At 43.1% G+C, this 19,830-nt stretch overlaps 1 protein-coding gene across 2 annotated transcripts in view; it reads right to left on the reverse strand.

Moving 5' to 3' along the window:
- SUGT1 (SGT1 assembly cochaperone of MIS12 kinetochore complex) overlaps window positions 1–19,830 on the reverse strand; it is a 30,477-nt gene that overhangs the window by 8,876 nt on the left and 1,771 nt on the right. For both annotated transcript variants that reach the window (XM_087938055.1, XM_026705334.2), the window contains 6 exons: window positions 16,922–17,012; window positions 16,302–16,371; window positions 13,873–13,943; window positions 10,382–10,435; window positions 5,928–5,950; window positions 5,294–5,313 (listed from right to left, as the gene is read on the reverse strand). In XM_087938055.1, coding sequence (XP_087794181.1) covers window positions 5,294–5,313; window positions 5,928–5,950; window positions 10,382–10,435; window positions 13,873–13,927 — 152 coding nt within the window. In that variant the 5' untranslated portion in view covers window positions 13,928–13,943; window positions 16,302–16,371; window positions 16,922–17,012. The remainder of the gene's footprint in view (window positions 1–5,293; window positions 5,314–5,927; window positions 5,951–10,381; window positions 10,436–13,872; window positions 13,944–16,301; window positions 16,372–16,921; window positions 17,013–19,830) is intronic.

Genomic DNA, 19,830 nt, shown 5'->3' on the forward strand with positions numbered 1-19,830 from the left:
GATTTTATTCTTCGGTGACATTTTAGGACACAGTCAAAGTCTATTCAAAGAAACTGAGGCCAAGCACAAAGGGGTAATGGTTGTTCAGCTCTTATGGGGGGGGGAAAAGGGGCAAGGAAGGGCGAATTCTTTTAACTCAACGGAGCAATCATTTTATCATTCTGGAGGAAGGACTATTTTTAACGAGATGCATCCCGGCACTAACTGAACAGATTGGATGAAAAATAGATGGAATCAAGACTACATTAGCCAAGCTGACCCCAAAGGTTAATAGTAATGAATTCCGACTCCTTTGTGGCTTCCAAATTTGAGTGCGTATTATCGGGCTAATCAGCCACGCATTAAAATGTAGAAATACCTTGTATCAGAGTTGTTAATCCCTGCCCTGGAGAATCCTAGTTGTGGTTTAAAATAAAACAAAGCAAGCCCAAGGAAAGGGCCTGCACTGAGGGGATGCCCGGCGAACAAACCTCTTGTCGAGCCCATTAACCAAAACACCAAATTTGAACACTATTATGTTATATACTATGCCCTGTGGGGGGAGTGGGAGGAAGGCTCAGGAGAAGGAGAAAAAGGCTGGACTTTTTTTAAAAAATATGTTGGATAACCATTTGTCTGAAATAATATAGGGTCTCCTGCTTGAGGAGGGGTTGGACTAGAACAGTGGTCGCTAACCAGTGGCCTGGGGATCACTGGTGGTCTGCGAGAAAATTTTGGTGGTCCACAGAGAAATTTCCCCCACAAAGCAATTAATCCAGGCTGTGTGGGAACACAAGGCTGAGCCACCCACGTGGCCCGCAGGAACACAAGGCTTGTGGTAGTGAGGGGAGGGGGGAAAGGGTGGAGGGGGGGAACTTGACCCACTCGTCCCACGCGCCTGGCCTGGCCACCGGGCTGCTCATTTCCGCTTCTTTCTTCCTCTGCTTTTGGCTGCAGGGAAAGCAGCCAAAGTCTTCCTTTCTCTCCCCCAAACTCTGCCAGAAATGAGTCTTTGGGACCCTTGCAAGGCCTCCTGCTCCAAGAGGCTGCACCAGGGCGACAAGTCTCACAAAGACTCATTTCTGGCAGAGTTTGGGGGAGAGAAAGAAAGACTTCTGCTGCTTTCCTTGCATGAAGCCCAAAGTCTCTCTCTCTCTCTCTCCCCCTCAGAACGAAGCTGGAGACGGTATCCTGTGATCCCACATAAAGAACGATCAATCGGTAGGGAAACGGGGTGGGAGATTTCCCTGCAGGCTATTTTGGAGGATTTTCCCAAGGTCTCTGGTCCGTGGGATTTAAAATTATGAGTTTGGTGGTCCCTGAGGTCCAAAAGGTGGGCGAACCCTGGACTAGAAAGACCTACAAGGTCCCTTCCAACTCTGTTATTCCAAGGCAGGCTTTGCGTGGGGATATTCAGATCCAGCTTTGTTTACGCTGTAGCCACTTGGCTTTAGTAAAAGTACCTTTGTACCTTGTACCTTTTGCTACAAATGGAGTCGAGGGTCTTTCTTGCTGAAATGCCCAGGAGGAGGCCAAACACGGCCCTGTGTGCCCCCCTCCCCGACGGTCCGTTTTGGGCTGCCAGACTGCCGTAGGAGGCTGTGGGAGTCAAAAACAGGCCGAAAACACCCATTTTTGGTTGCCAGATTGCTGTCAGAGGCCATGAGGGCCAAAAATGGCCCGTGTGGCTGCCTCCCCAGCCCATTTTGGACAGTAGAGGCACCGCGGGCCAGATTTAAGCACCCCACAGGCCGGATGTGGCCTGCAGGCTTTGAGTTTGAGACCCCTGCCCTATACCATTTCTGAAAAATGGTTGCTCAGTCTCTTAAAATCTTCCAATGTTGGAGCATCCACAACCTCTGGAAGGAAGCTGTTTCACTGACTAATTGTTCTCACTCTCAGGAAATTTCTCCTTAGTTCTAGGTTGCTTCTCTCCTTGATTAGTTTCCATCCGTTGCTTCTTGTCCTGCCCGCTGGTGCTTTGGAGAATAGCTTGACCCTCTCTCTTCTTTGGGGCAGCCCCTCAGATATTGAAATGCTGCTATTAACAATTAACAAGCTTACATTTTATTTTTCATTTCCTGACTGTGTAAGACACAGAGTACTTTGTTCGCTACTTTATATATTGTCCTAATCCATAAGATGATTTAATTCATTACCCGAAGCGTGATAAAAATCAACCATTCAGGTTGTCAACTAAAAAGAGACTCCTTTGGTCTTTTTAGCTGCCAGAGAAAGGGAATGGGGGGAAAACAAGGCATTCTTGAAATGCCTAGATAATCACCGTGGCAGCCCAAAGTTGTCGGAGCGTAAGAAGGTTATTGGAGAGCATGATGGATGACTCTTGGAGACTGATGGAGAAGTCACATCCAGGGGTTGGGGGAAAGACCAGGGTCCAGGGGAAAATGTATGATGCGATTTAGTACCGGCTGCACCCAGCCACGCGCCAACAGGGCAATTTCTAATAAACTATTTTACTGTTTCTGAGATGCAGCTAGAGACTTTTGATTTGAATGAAGGTGGATTTGTTGGAGCTCCGACACGGGTATTCAGACAACTGAATACTGCAGACACGTAAACAATATATAAGAGCTTTATGGTGAAGCTTTTGCAAAAGGGAATTCTGCCCGCGGGCAGAAAACATTTCCCCCAGGAGGGCTGGGGATAATATACAGGTTCAAATATACAGTCTCTGCCCCTTTCCTGGGTTCACAATCTATCCAACTACGTATCCAGTTACGCAACAACCCTGTTATTGTAGTGTAACATCTGTTTCCTTGTCCTGTTTTTCTCTTGGAAAGTGCCTGGATTTCTCTTTGCCATTAACACCACACAAAATCTCATCTCTTGGAAACCCCCATTCTCATGGCTTTTTCTTCCTGTTATAGTCCTGTTACTACCATCTGGGTAATTTTGTAATCCAGCTATCCGTCAGAAATGGTATAGGCTAACATGATTGAACAGAGGGTTGGACTAGAAGACCTCCAAGGTCCCTTCCAGATCTTCTATTCTATTCTATTCTATTCTATTCTATTCTATTCTATTCTATTCTATTCTATTCCATTCCATTCCATTCCATTCTTCATTCCAATTTCTCTTCTCTTCTCTTCCATTCCATTCTTCATTCCAATTTCTCTTCTCTTCTCTTCCATTCCATTCTATTCTACATTCCAATATTCTATTCTATTCTATTCTATTCTATTCTATTCTATTCTATTCTATTCTATTCCATTCCATTCCATTCCATTCCATTCCATTCTACATTCCAATATTCCATTCCATTCTACATTCCAATATTCCATTCCATTCCATTGTTAACCAATTGGCTGGTTATCGATTTTAGGGATGTGGACTGCAAGATCTCCTTAGCATGACCGAGAGGCATTAGAGAAAGCTATCTTCAGGATCTGACATGGGGCTCAAGGAGAAAGACGGGGAGCACAGCTTGTCAAATCTTTTGAGACCCCAAAGGAAGCTGGGGAGCCTCCTGTGATCAACACCAGCACATGCATTCAAAATAAAGTCTATCCAGACTAACGGGGAAAAGTGGAGGAAACCTCCTCACCGATGTGTTGCAAGGACCTAAAATATCTCGGGATCTGCTCTTCGAGTTGTAAGGGCCAAGCTTTCTGTTTATGGTTGAAAAGAACGAGAGCTGCAAAATTGTCTACGATGCACAAGCTTCCATGAGAGACACAGAGATTGGCAATCGCTGTTAAAAGCACTTATTTTCAAGCCAGTGAACACAACAGGGTTTTTATACACACCAGACCTTGAGTTTTCAGTGAACACAAATAGCCTCTAAGTGCTCGAAGATGTATTTTCTGGCATCTATTTGACTTTTTAGACAAATGTTACCTTTAAAAAAAAAAAAGAATGCAAAGAAAAGCGTTGGGCTTAAAATACCTTTAAGGAGGATGGACACGCTTAGAAACAAAGAACTCAAGTCTATGGAGATTCTCAGTCCTGCAGGTCAATGGTTGCCTCAAAGGTGGTTTTTTTAAAGAGGCAACTGGACTTCCTTGGTTTTTCCTTGAGGACATTTCGCTTCTCATCCAAGAAGCTTCTTCAGTCCTGAGGAACGGAAGACGCTTCTTGGATGAGAAGCAAAACGTTTTCAAAGGAATGTCCATGGAGCTTCTCGGTCCCTCCAGGTCCTGGTTGTCCTAAAGGTGCTTTTTTTTCCCCAAGACTTTCTGGTTTTTCTTTTGAAGACGTTCCACTTCTCATCCAAGAATCCAAAAACCAAGAAAGAATGTGCAGTTGCGCCTTTGGGACAAGTGTTTCTAGTTGCACAATACGCTGAGGAGACTTCTCACATCCTAATCAAAGAAAGCTGGGCTGGCATGCGAATGCTTATTTGGGGCTGCCTCAAAGGGGCGGCCTGTAGTAACGGGAGCGCTGGTGACTAGCCCCACCCACCATGACAGAGGAGGCAATGTTAAAACTTCACAGGCAGCAGCGAGGGAACCGGGATCTTACCATCCAGAATAGACAGTAAACAAGGAAGGGAAAAAGAAGGGAGGAAAATTCAGCATATTAGGGTTTGAAGGAAGAGTTAAAGTCAAAGGCAGTGTGGAAAAGGTAGCAGAATAGAAAGGGAATGGAATGGAAATGAATGGAATGGAATGGAATGGAATAGAATAGAATAGAATAGAATAGAATAGAATAGAATAGAATAGAATAGAATGGAATGGAATGGAATGGAATGGAATGGAATGGAATGGAATGGAATAGAATAGAATAGGAATAGAATAGGAATAGAACAGAATAGGAATAGGAATAGAACAGAACAGAATAGGAATAGAACGGAATAGGAATAGGAATAGGAATAGAGTAGAGTAGAGTAGAGTAGAGTAGAGTAAAATAGAATAGAATAGAATAGAATAGAATAGAATAGAATAGAACAGGAATAGAGTAGAGTAGAGTAGAGTAGAGTAGAGTAGAGTAGAGTAGAGTAGAGTAGAATTCTTTATTGGCCAACTGTGGCTGGACACAGAAGGAATTTGTCTTGGTGTAAACACTCTTAGCATACACAAAAGAAAAGACAGAGGAAGGATGTCCAAAAATAATAATAATGGAAAAAAGTGTCCTGTTGATATTTAGGGCAGGGCTGCCCTTCGCTGACAAAACAGGAGGAAATTGGCAAAGCTACTTCACAGAAGTCCTTCACCTGGCTGAGAATGATACGGTTGGCTGAGCACCATTCACCAACAGGCACCTAAGAGTTAACAGGCACCGTGAGAAATGTTCACTTATTTTTTTATATAAAATGCACTATATCAATACTGACATCATTAACCACAAAACTTACTTGATCTTAGATGGCCACGCCTGGGGTTACAGAAACACGAGGGACATCATTGTAAGGAAAAGACATTGAACAGTTAAAAACAATGAGAGTTTTAAGTCAAGCATGATTATATATATATTTTTTACATTGCAGGACAGATGAACATTCAGAATATCTCTTAGATTAAAAAATTGAATTAAAAAGTCAAATAAAATACTTAAAAACCCACAGAGAGAGGGAAAGATATAGATATAGAGTGATAGAGAGACAATATTTTTGTATTTAATTTTGTTTATTTATTTTTATCCCACCTTTATTCTTTTCTATAAATAATTCAATAATTCACCCAGCTGGCTTTCCTGCCTAAGGTGGGACTAGTGTTTATAATCTTAATTTCTAGCCTGGTGCCTTAACTGCCAGACAAAACTGGTTCTCTGCATATTACAGTTTTGCACTGCAGATAATATTTATCACTGTTTCACTGAAAAATAACACACAGTTATTGTCACACTGTCACAGAACTACAGGATACATCTTACTTTTTTTTAAAAAAAGATAAATTTCACATAGGCCAAGGAAAAGCTATTTTAAAGGGAACTACAATTACATTTTAATCCATTAATCTGCAAATTAATCTATTAGGAAAAAATCTTACCATTTCCGCTTGTGACCCAGGTGCTGCAAAGGAAAACAATTCAGATTTTCAGACAAAACTCTTAAGCTCAAAAAACTCTTAACCTCATAAGCATGTTTATTAAGAAATATATAATCGTGTAACACACTAACTCAAATTTTCTATTTTTTTCCATCAATGTTTTACTAACTAAATGAGCTTTTAATACTTATTTGAAAGTGGGACTTCTCAAATAAACATTACACATTGCATCATTGGCTTGAAACGGTTTTGGTATTAATAATAGGTGTGACAGATCGAATACTGAAACAGCTTTTATTAACTCGCATCGTTTCTTTTAATCAAAGGATTTTCCATGCAGTTAGTTATGTTCTCCCATAAAATCTCCCAACTGTTCAGAATTGGCTTTATTGATTAGAAAATCGAAACGGCATTGTTTCAAATGCCGAAATCAAAACGAGGAATCTTGACACAATATGCAGAACGGTTTGTAAAATGTCTTTCCTCCCGCGTAAGCCACGCAACCCACGTTGCTCTCTTGTCCATTCCTCCCTGGGTGCCCCAGGATGAGGAGGGGGTGGGCCTGGGTCTTCCTCTGAACTCCCTCTCCCTTGTTCTCCCTCTCCCCTGCTCTGCCCAACTGGACTCTGCCCTTCCCCCGTTTCCTCCACAGCCAATCGTCTTCCTCCTCCTCCTCGGATTCGGACTCAGACAGGGACATAACAGTACCATTTTAACTGCGAACAGTCACTAAACGAACATTTGTAAGTCAAGTTCGACTAGTCCTCAACTTACAATGGTTCGTTTAATGACCGTTCAAAGTTACAGCGGCACTGAAAAAAGCAGCTGATGACCCCTTTTCAGGTTTATGACCTTTGCAGCAGCCCCATGATCAAACGATGCTTGGCCATTGACTCACATTTATGACGGTGGCTGTGTCCCCTTTTGTGACCTTCTGAAAAGCAAAGTCAATGGGGAAGCCATTTGCTACACTTAACAACCAGCTTAGTCACTCATCAATGGCAGTGATTCACTTAATGACTGTGGGATGAAAACAGGCAAAAATTCACTTTAAAAAGTGTCTCACTTAAGAACAGTTATTTTGGGCTCCATTGTGCTCATACATCGAGGACTTCCTTTATAATACAGCAAGCATTTTGATCCATGTTAACGATGAAATCTTACCAGTGAATTTGTTCGGGTTGTAACAAAGTTAATTTTAATTAACGGAGCTTCAACCTGCTTTTCAAGTCAGGTGCAGAAAGCTCCTATTCTTGAAACCGACTGTCAGGATTCCAGCAGTTACCCCAATTAAACTATGAGTCTCGAGCCAAACTTCCAAAACTTCAAAAGGATTTATGGGGAGTTAACATATGTCAACATGACCTGGGTATAGCCGACTCTGAGACATGTAATTCATTGTCACCCTTAACCCTGGTTTTCCCCAACCCCTCTGGTTGTATCATAATTCATATTCTCCAATGAGACACATCCATAGCCAAGAGTCATCAATCATGTTAAACAGATAAACAGAGTTGGAAGGGACCTTGTAGGTCATTTAGTCCAACCCCCCACCCAAGCAAGAGACCCCACTACACCATTTCTGACAGATGCCAGTCCAATCTCTTCTTGAAAGCCTCCAGGGATGAAGCTCCCACAATTTCTGAAGGCAACTTCTGTTCCATGGGTTGATTGTTCTCCCTGTCAGAAAATTCCTCCTTATTTCCAGGTTAAATCTCTCCTTGTTCAGTTTCCATCCATTATTCCTTGTCTGGCCTTCAGGGGCTTTAGAAAATAGCTTGACCCACTCCTCTTCTCTGTGGCAGCCTCTCCAATATTGGAAGACTATCCTGTCTCCCCTGGTCCTTCTTTTCCCTAGACTAGCCAGGCCCAGTTCCTGGAACCGTTCTTCATGTTTTAGTCTCCAATCCCCGAATCATCCGGGTCGCTCTTCTCTGTATTTTTTCTAGAGTTTCAACATCTTTTCTATAGTGTGGTGACCAAAACTGGATGCAGTACTCTAGGTGTGGTCTTACTAAGGCTTTATAGAGTGGTATTAGTACCTCCGTTGATCTTGATTGTATCCTTCTGTTTGTGCAATTTAGGATTGCATTATTTTGTCTGCTGCTGCACACGGCTGGCTCCTATTTAGCTGGTTGTCCACTAAGACTCCCAGTCCCTGCTATCGAGGTTTCACCCAGTCTATATGTGTACTTTTGTTTTCTCTTGCCTAAATGTAGGACTTTACTTTTTTCTACATTTGAATTTCATTTTGTTAGATACGGCCCAGTGTTCTAGTCTGTCAAGATCCAGATGGATCTTAAGCCTATCTTCTTGGGTGTTAGCTATTCTTCCCAGCTTAGTATCATCTGCAAATTTGGTAAGTTCCCCTTCTATTCCCTCATCTAAGTTCTCCAATTGTGGCAGAAACTTCAGTCGCCTAGTTACAACCTCTGAAAAAATATGGAATGTACTGTTGCACTGCTCTTCCAAATTCCTTCTCCCCTCCATTTCTATTGGCAACTATAAAACAAGCATAGAAATGTTTTAGGAGTTGACACTGTCGGTTGCAAAATTTGCAGAGGTAGAGAGAAAGAAAAAAAAAAAGACTTTGAAGAGATAATCTCTCCTTTTTTCGAGCTTTAAAGATACATTCCTCCTTCACAGAGGTTAGGCAATAATATTTCGTACTGGTAGGAAATTGAAATTGAAAACAAGACATAAAAAATAAAGAAATCCATGCCTGTGTATGGATGCCAAAAGCAACGTTTTTTCTCTCTTTAAGATTGAGGTGGCTGGCATAATTTGTTGACATTACTTGCCTGCTAGAGTTGAGGTAATAATGTGCACCGAGAGCTTTCGTTCTCTCTAAAGGCTGAAAATTACTAAAATAGTTGTAAATCCTACTTTTGCCTCCTTGGAGCGAGGTTTTATAGAAACCGTTTCTCAGATGCTTTGCGTGTTCTCAGAACGACATTTTCCAAAACAGGCACAGGGAGTCCTTGACATGACGGCCAGAATGGAGCCCAAAATTTCTGTTGTTAAGCAAGACAGTTGCTAGGTGAGTTTTTGCTCCATTTTACACCCTTTCTTACCACTGTTGAGTCAATCGCTGCAGTTCTTAAATTAATAACACGATTGTTAAGTGAATCTGGCTTTCCCATTGACTTTGCTTGCCAGAAGGTTTCAGAAGGGGATTATATGACCCCGGGACAAGGCCACCATCATAACTAGCTGGCTAACATCTATCTATCATCTCTCTCTCATCTATCTGTCTGTCTGTCTGTCTATCTATCTATCTATCTAGCTATCTATCATCTATCTTCCATCTATCTGCCTATCATCTATATCTGCCTATCTGTCTGTCTGTCTATCTATCTATCTTCCATCTATCTGCCTATCATCTATATCTGCCTATCTGTCTGTCTGTCTGTCTGTCTGTCTATCTATCTATCTATCTATCTATCTATCTATCTATCTATCTATCTATCTATCTATCTATCTATCTATCTATCTATCTATCTATCTATCTATCATCTATCTATCTATCTAATCTATCATGTCTTTCATCTATCTGTCTGTCTAATCTATCTAGTCTTAGTCTATCTATCAATCTATCTCTCATCTATCTCTATCTAATCTATCATGTCTTTCATCTATCTGTCTGTCTGTCTAACCTATCTAGTCTTAGTCTGTCTGTCTGTCTGTCTGTCTGTCTGTCTATCTATCTATCTATCTATCTATCTATCTATCTATCTATCTATCTATCTATCTATCTATCTATTATCATCTCTCTCTTTCATCTATCCATCCATCCGCCCCAATGCATTCGTGGTCCCTGGGTCAGATGACATTAATTCCCCCTCTTTTCAAGAAGTTTCCCAAAAGATGTATAAATCGTTTTGAAAACAACATGGTGAAACCCTCTACAGCAAGGGTCTGCAAACTTGGTTAAGTTTAAGACTTGTGGACCTCAACTCCCAGAATTCCTGAGCTAACATGACTGGAGGAGGAATTCTGGGAGTTGAAGTCCACACATCTTAAAGCTGTCAAGTTTGAAGACCCCTGCTCTACGGGGGTCTGCTGAACCCTCTTCATGCTCTCTAGGCGTGCTTGTTTTCTTGCAGACGTTTCATGACCCAAACTAGGGATCATCATCAGTGTTAAGTCATCTAGAAGCACTGAAGAGATCCCCTACGTGAGTCATGAAACGTCTGCAAGAAAACCACCAAGCTCAGAAAGGACCAAGGACCCCTCATTCCAACCCTTGAGCTACAAACATTCTCCTTTATTGATACCTCTTCATGCTTTAAAATCAGGAACGACCTTGCTTCCTAGGAAAATCCTTCAAGGTAAAAACCAAACTGTCTTAATAAAATTTAATGAACATGAAAGAAAGAGGGGGAATTGATACTGCATGACTGGCCTCTTTAGCCACCACATGAAAGTATAGATATACGCAAAATGGACCTTACCACTAAGGGCCTCTTCACATTTTTTAATCCAGACAGGAAAGGTGGAATCAGCACCTACAGGCAGAAAGAGGCAGAGTTAACAATGCCACAGTGTCATAGACCCAAAAAATGATCACCTCTTATTTCAGGATTTTTTTTCCTACTCTGAAAAGGACTCTGGCTTTTATTCCTTAAGGCAGATTCCTAGCGTTTTAATTTTGAAAAAATTATGTAAAAAGAAGTACAGGCAAAATGTGTGGCTCATCTGTGGATCCTTCATCATCATGAATACAAAAATAATGCGAAGCATGAGAAAAAGTAGCAGAAACCATTTTTTTTAGTGCTACTGTTTCTCACGCATCGAGCAGTGAAAGGAATGCAGTATTTTTTCTGAATGCAGTACTTCTGCAGTATTTTTGGCAGCACCAGGCAAATATTTGGATACTATTTGCTGGTCTCTTGACTTCTCAATCTCATCTTACAACCCCTGATCTTTTGGGATGATCTCAAAAACTATTAATCTGCCCTCGATCTACTCAGCTTCCAAGTCTAGACAAATGTCACCCAGATACACGTTATCTATCGACTACAATCGAGACCAGGATTTCTGTTGCTAAACAAGATGGTTGATTAAATGAATCAAGCTCAGTTTTACCACTTTTTTTGGCGACTGTTGTTAAGTGAATTGCTTCAGTGACTAAGTGAACCTGGCTTCTCCTAGTTGGAAGCTGTCTGGGAAGGTCACAAACAGTGGCAAGAATACCCTGGGATGCAGCAACCATTGTAAATACCAAGTGCCGAAATTTTGATCATGTAACCTCTGGGAATTTAATCTGTAAATGTGAGGACTGGTCATAAATCACTGTTTTCAGTGCTGTTACAACTTCAGTTGCTTAAAAAAAAAGCAGTTGTAAATCAAGAGCTAATTGCTGCGTACAAGTATCCAGATTTCCTTCTCTCCATTTAAAATATCAGTCAAGTATACCTTGCATGTATACCAAAAACATCATTAAATGGAGCACACAAATGCCAATCGAGATTCTCAGTCCTCCTAAGTCAGGGTTGTCCCAAAGGGGCTTTTTTCCAAGAGGCAACTGGACTTTCTTGGTTTCTCTTTTGAAGACGTTTCGCTTCTCCTCCAAGAAGCTTCTTCAGTTCTGACTGAAGGGTGGAGGGACGGAAGGATTTATATTCCTCGCAGTCATCTGGTTGTTAGTGCTCCCTCTGAGAATCATTGAGGCCACTTAAGATAGATGAACAGATAAGCCTCCAAGTGGCCTGAACGATTCTCAAGGGAGCACTAACAACCAGATGACTGCAAGGAATATAAATCCCTCCATCCGCATCACCAACCAGCCCACTGAAGTGAATGGGACTGTTGGTGAGTCAACAGCTGGTCAGAGGAGGAGCCGCTATGGGACAGAGATGACAGCGGCTCTTTAAAAATTAAGATTTAAATCGAGTTGATTCAAATCAAGCCTTTTTACTAGGGATTTAAATTGTGATTTAAATCAAATCCACCCAGCTAGAAACTCTAGGCCTGTTTCTCCCGTAATAAAGCAGAGCAGGAAACCATGATTTGATCCCAGTTTGTTTCACAGCCCTACCTAGGAAACAGAAGCCAAAGCAGTTTTTTATATTACATCAAGTTAGTGTGAAAGGAGCTTCAATTGTTGGTTTATCTATATCCGCCGCAGAACAAAAATAATAATCGAACGGCAGTCACGGAACAGAGATCACACAAAGGCTATTTGCTCAGGATAAACCAGAATCCTTCACAATTTTGGCTTAGCATAACGAAGAAACGCAGCCATGAACAGATAAAATAGCAACCACTGACATTTCTATGAAGAGTGTTATACGATCTCCGCGGGAAAGGTCTGGCTCACAGAGAAAGACTAATTAATTTTCCAAGGTGCTTAATTCTTTTGCAATTAAAATGTTCTCTTTTTTTTTTTTACCAAGAAAAGAAGCAGCGAGACGTTTCCAATGTGTGCCACGTAGATTGCCTGAAAGTCTTTGTAATGTATAGCTTATCCTCGACATACGACTGTGATGGGAGCCCAGAATTGCTGTTGTTAAAAGTCATGGCAGTTTTAAATCGAGGATTCGACGAGATCAGAACCCAGTTTTACCACATTTTGGTTTTTTTGGCGACGGTTATTATGCAAATCAATGTATGCTCCTGTGTCTGCTGTCAAGGCTCTGACAACACCCCCCATTCAAATCCTAAGTCTCTAGCTGCATCCCTCAGAGTAAAAAAAAAAAAATGATTAGAAGTGATCATGTTGGTGTTTCCTGGGTGCAGCCGACTCTAAGACACCTCATTTATTTCCTCCTTGACCCTGGACTTCCCTCCACCCCGCCCCCTGGATGTATATTCTCCAATGGGACACATCCACAGCCAAGAGTCATCATCATGCTCTCCAGTAATAATCCTGCGCGGCAACAGCTTCGGCTGCCTAGCAATTATCTGAAGCATTTAAGGAATGCGCTGCTTTCTTCCACTCCCTTTCTGCTGCCAACTAAAAAGACCAAAGAAGCTGGGATGACCCAGGGTGGGGATACAAAACGAACACAGTCACAGAAAACAGGTGAGGCCCCTTTTATTCCTTCACTTTGCTTCCAAGCTCCGAATATCCTTGACTGGAGACCAAAAAAAAAACTCCCCCACAAGCAGTTACGAAAAGCTGTTTAAACTAAAAATGATTACAAATTATAAATAGCAAAAACAACACAAACCACACTGAATTAAGGGAACCAGGCAAGGTAAGGGCTCGAAGACATCCACAGATATTGGAACACACACTGGGAAAGACGCCAAACTCAGAGAGGAGAGACAGACTAGAGATATTTCCAAGCTTTGTTTCCAGCACTGGCCCATACGCAGGTCCATCCTTTTAACCAGTCCTCACAGCTGCAGCCCATGAAGAGGATCAAGGCCCTTTCCTCCCCCGTAGACCATGCCATTCATGCCTCTCCCTTATCCTCTCCTCTCTGAGTGCCCTAGGATGGAGAGGAGAGGGGCCTGGGTCCTCCTCTGACTGCTCAGCAGGCCTCTGCCCTTCCCCAGCCTCTGGAGCCACACTTCCACTTTCTGACGGCTGTTCCTCCTTTCCCTTGGAGTCAATCTCCAACAGGGACATGACAGTAGTATTTTTTTTAGTTGACAGCCACATTTTGCTGGAAACTGGCAAAAAAATTGGGTCATAAATCACAGATATGTGACCGTGGAACACTGCAACAACACATGCATTTGAGCCAGTTGCCAAGTGTCCAAAATGCAGTCATGTGACTGTGGTGTGTGTGTGTGTGTGTGTATAGCTACCAGAACTCCACAACTGGTTCATAAGTACCTCTTGCAGCATCTGTTGTAACTCTGAACAGTCAGTTTGTTAAGCAAGGACTACCTGCATGTGACCACTACCACCTGAGTGGAATTGTGCACCCATTTCCTATGAACTACTGTATGGCCTGTCTACGTTTTAAAACCCATGCACAAACATACTTACTATCCCAAGTTTGTCCCTCAGTGAAAGACTTCAGGGCGGAAGCGTAATTTTTCATATAATATTCACCGATTCTGAGTGAGAGAGAAAGAGATAAAAGGAGAACATGTCAGCAATTGCTTTTCAATAACGTCCAAGAGTACCAAATCTTTGAAAATGACGTAGCAGGAAGAAAGAACTAATGCCGATAAGAGTCTCTTTTAAGTTTCTCAGCTCTGGATATTGTGTCTTGTTGGTCTGGTGTGCAGTGCTCTATAGCGTCATTTTGAGGGAAGGAGTTGAAACAGTTTGTATCCGGGATGTGAGGGGTCTGTAGATATTTTCACAGCCCACTTTTTGACTCGTGTAGTAGACAGGTCTTCCATGGAAGGCAGGCTGATAGTAATTGCTTTTTCTGCAGTCTTAATTACCCTCTGGAGTCTGTCTTGTTGGGTTGCAGAACTGAACCAGACAGTTACAGAGGTGCATATAATGCAGGGGTTCCCAACCTGTGGACCACAGGTTGCCTATTTGCAACGTGGCCGGCTAGTGCGCGTACACATGCGTAGCTCCACTCCAAGTGTCGCAGGGGTTCGCAGCCCCACCTGCACAAATGTTGCGAATAAATACGAGTCGAGAGGTCCTCTACCACAGTGGTCACCAACCTTTTGGACCTCAGGGACCACCACACTCATAATTTTAAATCCCTCAGACCACTAATGTGAATTTTGACTGACGGCGGCTTGATGAGGTTGGTGGGAAAGCCGGTCCTATATTCCAGAGCTGCAGGAGTCACAGGACTGGCCTTTCGGTCATCCCGGAGCAGCAGCTCCTCCACCCAGGTGCTCCAGCCTGCCATGGACTGGAGGAGCAGCCGCTCTGGATGACCAAAGGATCAGTCCTGTGACTCCTGCAGCTCTGGAATACGGGGCCGGCCCGTGATGGCGTTGGAAATCTCAGCTGTAGGGGGTGGCCCGTGTAATGTGCAAATTTGTGGGTGGTGCAACATGTAAAAATCAGCGTAGCCCTTGTCGGCTGGGATGAGGTAATGGTGCTCTTGGGCCAAGAGGGGAATGCATGCACAGGGCTGAAGCAGCGGTGGAGATGGCTGGAAGGTGCGGGTGCGCTGCGCCACTTGCTTCAGCGCTTTGACTCCCAGGGACGGGAGTTCGGCCAAGCTACCTGCAAAATCATCTTTCTCCAGAAGCAGAGAGGAGCAGCCGGAGTCACTCTTGTCTCTCAAGAGCTCGGCCAAAGTTTCCCACGCGATGGGCCCGTTTTCGGCTTCCAGAGCGCCTCCAGAGCCCGGGGAGGGCAAAAACGCCCGCCCCCTCACTGTGGTGCAGGAGGCTGACTAGGCCACGCCCACCATGGCCACGCCCACCCTGCAACCGGGCAGAGAAAACCACTTTGCTAAAATTTTTGAAGAGTCACGAGATCCTTTTTGGAGGCCCTCTGACGAGCGAAGTCATTGGCCAGTTTAGTTTAGTATACTTTATTGTCCTTGCACCTCGTACAATGAAATTAAATACCATCTTCAGTGCACATCATGACCATGAAAATAAACACAAACACACACCCTTCACACTCCAGATACTGAACTGACACCCACCCGCCCGGGCACTGCACCAACACTGCACTATGCAGTAGAATTCAACAGAGCTCCTGCCCTGGGAGAGAAGCTGTTTATCAGCCTATTCGTCCTCGTTTTTAACATCCTGTACCGTCTGCCAGATGGTAATAGTGCAAAAAAGGGTTTCTCAGGATGAGATGGATCTTTGAGGATGTTTTGAACTTTCTTAAGGTAGCAGGAGCTATAAAGCTCTTCCAAAGAGGGGAGAGGGCAACCCAGGATCCTCTGGGCAATGATGTTAACCCCCTGGAGTGCTTTCCTATCTGCCCCAGTGCAATTGGCAAACCCTGCAGAGGTGCAGGAACAAAGTTAACTTTTCACTTAACAACTGGGATACTCACTGATCAACAGCAATGATTCACACAACAACTGCATTAAGGTGGTAAAATCGGGCAAAACAAATGTCTCACTTAACGCCATAAATCTGGGGCTTAATTATGGACATGAGCAGAGGACTACCCCTATAAGTCACCCTGCAGAGATTCACTGAACAGCCGTGCCTCGAAAGGTCATAGAACAGGGCAAGGTTCACTTCACAAATGTTTCACTTGGCAACATAAATTTTGGGCTCACTGTAATGTAACTCAACCATTGGAGTGATTCACTTAACAACGGTGGCCAGAAGCGGTTATTTAAAAAAAAAAAACTAAACCAACCGCTGCTATACAGGGTTGGATTTGGAAAAATTAGCTGGGACGCATCCTGCATGAATGGAGGTGATTTATATTCGCACCAGCACGTGCTTGACACAAAGTCATTATCTGCAAAAATAGGGGAATTAAACACAATTGCAAGCGAAAATAAAAAAAATGACTCTTACCCTTGCCTGAGGAAGGCTACAGCATTATTAGGCTCAAGTGCTAAAGCTTTCTTTGCATCAGCCACTGCATCTGCAAAACACAAACAAATATATATATATATATATATATTTTCTTTTATAACTGATTAGTAAAGATCAGCTGCATAGAATTCTTTTTTAAAAAAAATTATTGGTTTTTTTAAAAACAAACATAAACAAACAAAACATAAAAACATCAAGCTATCTTCCATAGGCGTACATACAGTGTGCCGGTTGGTTTACAAATTGTTTTGTGCTTCCATTTCGTAGTTTTCAATTACAATTACATTACATATAATCTCATATTGTCAATCAAAAATTAAATACCTTAATATCATTATTAATCAATCATTTGACTATACTTTTATTCATTCATGTTTTACAAGATAACCATAATTAGTTTTATTTTATAACAGTTCATATTATCATCCCAAATCTATCCTAAAATCCTTTCTTAGTGAGCCCCTAGAAGCCAAGAGGAACATACGTGCCAAATTTCAAGTTTGTAGGCTTTACGCTTCTGGAGATTTTGTAAAGACGTGTGAGTGGCATTTCGCTTTTATATATATAGGGGAAAAAGCAAACAGGAAAGCAAACAATACCGTGGTAATTCTGTAGAAGGATGTAGGCATAAGCTCGTTGGCGGTAATATTCCGCATGGTCTGGCTTCTGTTCCAAGGCTGCTGTCAGCGTCTACAAGGGCAAATACAAAAACATTAACTTGACAAGTTTCCTGCAAAAACCTTACACAGCCTGCAGTGAAATCTCTTGCTTGACAAATCAAACAGAACTGATTGGCAAAATGCTACTTGCAAAGGAACTGTGCCCAGAAGCCACGTTTCTGAGCTGGGAGGACAGCTATCTGTAACGGAGGAAAATAGGAGGAGGAAGAAAAACCACCCCGGGAGCCTGTGTCAAGAAATGAAGAGAGTATTCGAGTATTTCAGGGGCTGTGGTGGTGCAGTAGTCAGAGTGCGGTACTGCAGGCTACTTCTGCTGCCTGCCAGCTTCCTGCAATTTGCTAGTTTGAATCCTGCCAGGCTCAAGGTTGACTCAGCCTTCCATCCTTCCAAGGTGGGTAACATGAGGACCCAGATTGTTGAGGGCAAGAGGCTGACTCTGTAAACTGCCTAGAGAAGGCTGGAAAGCGCTGTGAAGCAGGATGTAAGTCTAAGAGCTACTGCTACCGTCACAAAGAGGAGGGGGTCAACTTTATTTTCCAAAGCACCTAAAGGTAACAGAAGAAAAAATGGATGGAAACTAAACAAGGAGAGAAGCAATCCGGAATTAACAAGAAATTTCCTAACAGTGAGGACAATTAACCAGCGGAACAGCTGGCCACCAGAAGTTGTAGGTGGCTTGAACACTGGAGGTTTTTGAGAAGAGACTGGACAGCCACTGGTCTGAAATGGTATAAGGCAGTGGTGGCTAACCTTTTGGGGCTCTTGTGCCAAAAATTGTGATGCGCGTTGGTGCACGCACGCTCACGTGCCAGAACCCAGAAGGCAATGCACAGACCCCCAGACCCCCTGCACATCCGCGCGCAATCTGCACCGCTGCCGCTTTACCTGAACTGCGCCTTACAGCTTATTTTCGGCCAGTTTGAGGCCTTTTTCGGCCGAATAGACTCTGGAGGCCGAATAATAAGCCCATTTCGTCACTTCCGGTATTACAGGGAGTGACAAAAGGGGCCTATTTTTCTGCCTCCAGAGTCTATTTTCACGCCTCCGGGAGGCCGAAAAAAGCCTCAAACCGGCCCCAAATCAGCTGTGAGGCGCGTGCATGCGCAGTGAGGTAAGTCTGCCTGTGACTTGCATGCCGGCACAAATGGCTCTGCGTGCCACCTGTGGCATGCGTTCCCATAGGTTCAATATCACGGGTATAAAGTTTCCTGCTTAAGCAGGGAGTTGGACTAGAAGACCTCCAAGGCCCCTTTTCCAGCTCTATTCCAACTGATTTAGCCAAGCCAGCAGGCATTTTAGAGTGTTGCAAAGTCCATCCGTTGTTCTATGTCTGCAGCTAGTATAATGTATGTAAATTTTGCTTCTTCTTGGTGTTAAACCTGAAGTACGGAAGCAATCTTCTGGAAGCTGAAAAGTTCATATCGCATCGGATAAAAGTGATTTTCTTTTGCATAAGGTAGCAGAAAAATAAAGCTCCAAGTGCACTGGATCTGTTGTATACGGAATTTTGATTACAATTCCTTTTTTCCCTCCTAACTCTTTTGTGTTACAGCACAACCTGCAACTCTCCAAGTAACAGTACGTCTCACAATATAGCGCAGTTTTGCTAAGCTGCAACGTTATAGATTAATAGCGCCCTAAAATCAGGCTGAGACACTCAGAAATTTGAGTGGGTAAAACACCTCTTTTATACAGGTCGTCCTCAACTCATAACAGTTCATTTAGTGACCGTTCAAAGTTGCAACATCACCCAAAAAAGTGACATGAGCATTTTTCACACATACAACCGTTGCAGCATCCTCGTGGTCCACCTGATCAAAATTCAGACGCTTGGCAACTGGTTCATACTTATGACTGTCGCTGTGTCCCAGGGTCACTGTGATCCCCTTTTGTGACAAGCAAAATCAATTGGGGAAGCCAGATTCACTTAACGACCACGTGATTAACTTAACAACTGCAGTGATCCGCTTAAGCAGGGTGGCCAGGAAAGTCGTAAAATGGGTCAAAACGCACTTAACAAATATCTCACTTAGCAATTTTGGAGCTCGATTGTGGTCGTAAGTTGAGGGCTACCTGGACGTGAGCAGAAACCACAACAAATGACGCAGCTGTAAAACAGGGCAAGTGAAGAGAATTTAAACCAATGGTTTTAATATTTCCTTCATAATTATTTGTAAAAGTGTTGCGGAGATACACGTATTTACCCTTCATTTATTCATTTGATCTCAGTGTAAATACGCAACTGATTTAAAATTATTATTTTTTCATCTATAGATTGTGAAGGAAAAGAGAATGAGAAATTCACCTGCCCCTCTAACTTAGTTGTCAAGTCAGCACCAAAATTCCCACCAGCAAGAGAGGACCACAACTTGTTGTGATTGTTGCTGTGTTATGCTGTTGTTGTGGCCCTGTGTCTTACCATTTCCTTTTTTTTTCTAACCCAATCATCTGCTAATAATAATAATAATAATGATGATGATGATAAGGAGGAGGAGGAGGGGGGAGAGGAAGGAAGAGGGGAGGAAGGAAGAGGAAGGAAGGAGAAGGAAGAAGAGAAGAAGGGGAAAGAGGGGAAGAGGAAGGAGGAAAGAGGAGGAAGGAAGGAGGAGGAGGAGGAGAAGGGGAAGAAGAAGGGGAAGAGAGAGGAGAAGACGAAGACTGCTCCTCCCTGCAGGCTTAGCCTCAACTGCACGTGACTGGGAAAGGAGACCACAAGGAGATCCCAGGAATCTTATCCTCCCCTAAAAAACTTTGGGGGGGAAAAAAGGGAGCCAGGTCCCGGTGTGGGGTTTTCCCCCCCACTTTCCTAAGGATGCTCCTTCACTTCA

The sequence above is a fragment of the Pseudonaja textilis genome, chromosome 8 (genome assembly GCF_049901715.1).
Source record: "Pseudonaja textilis isolate UNSWEBS1 chromosome 8, rPseTex1.2, whole genome shotgun sequence".
Lineage (NCBI taxonomy): Eukaryota > Metazoa > Chordata > Lepidosauria > Squamata > Elapidae > Pseudonaja > Pseudonaja textilis.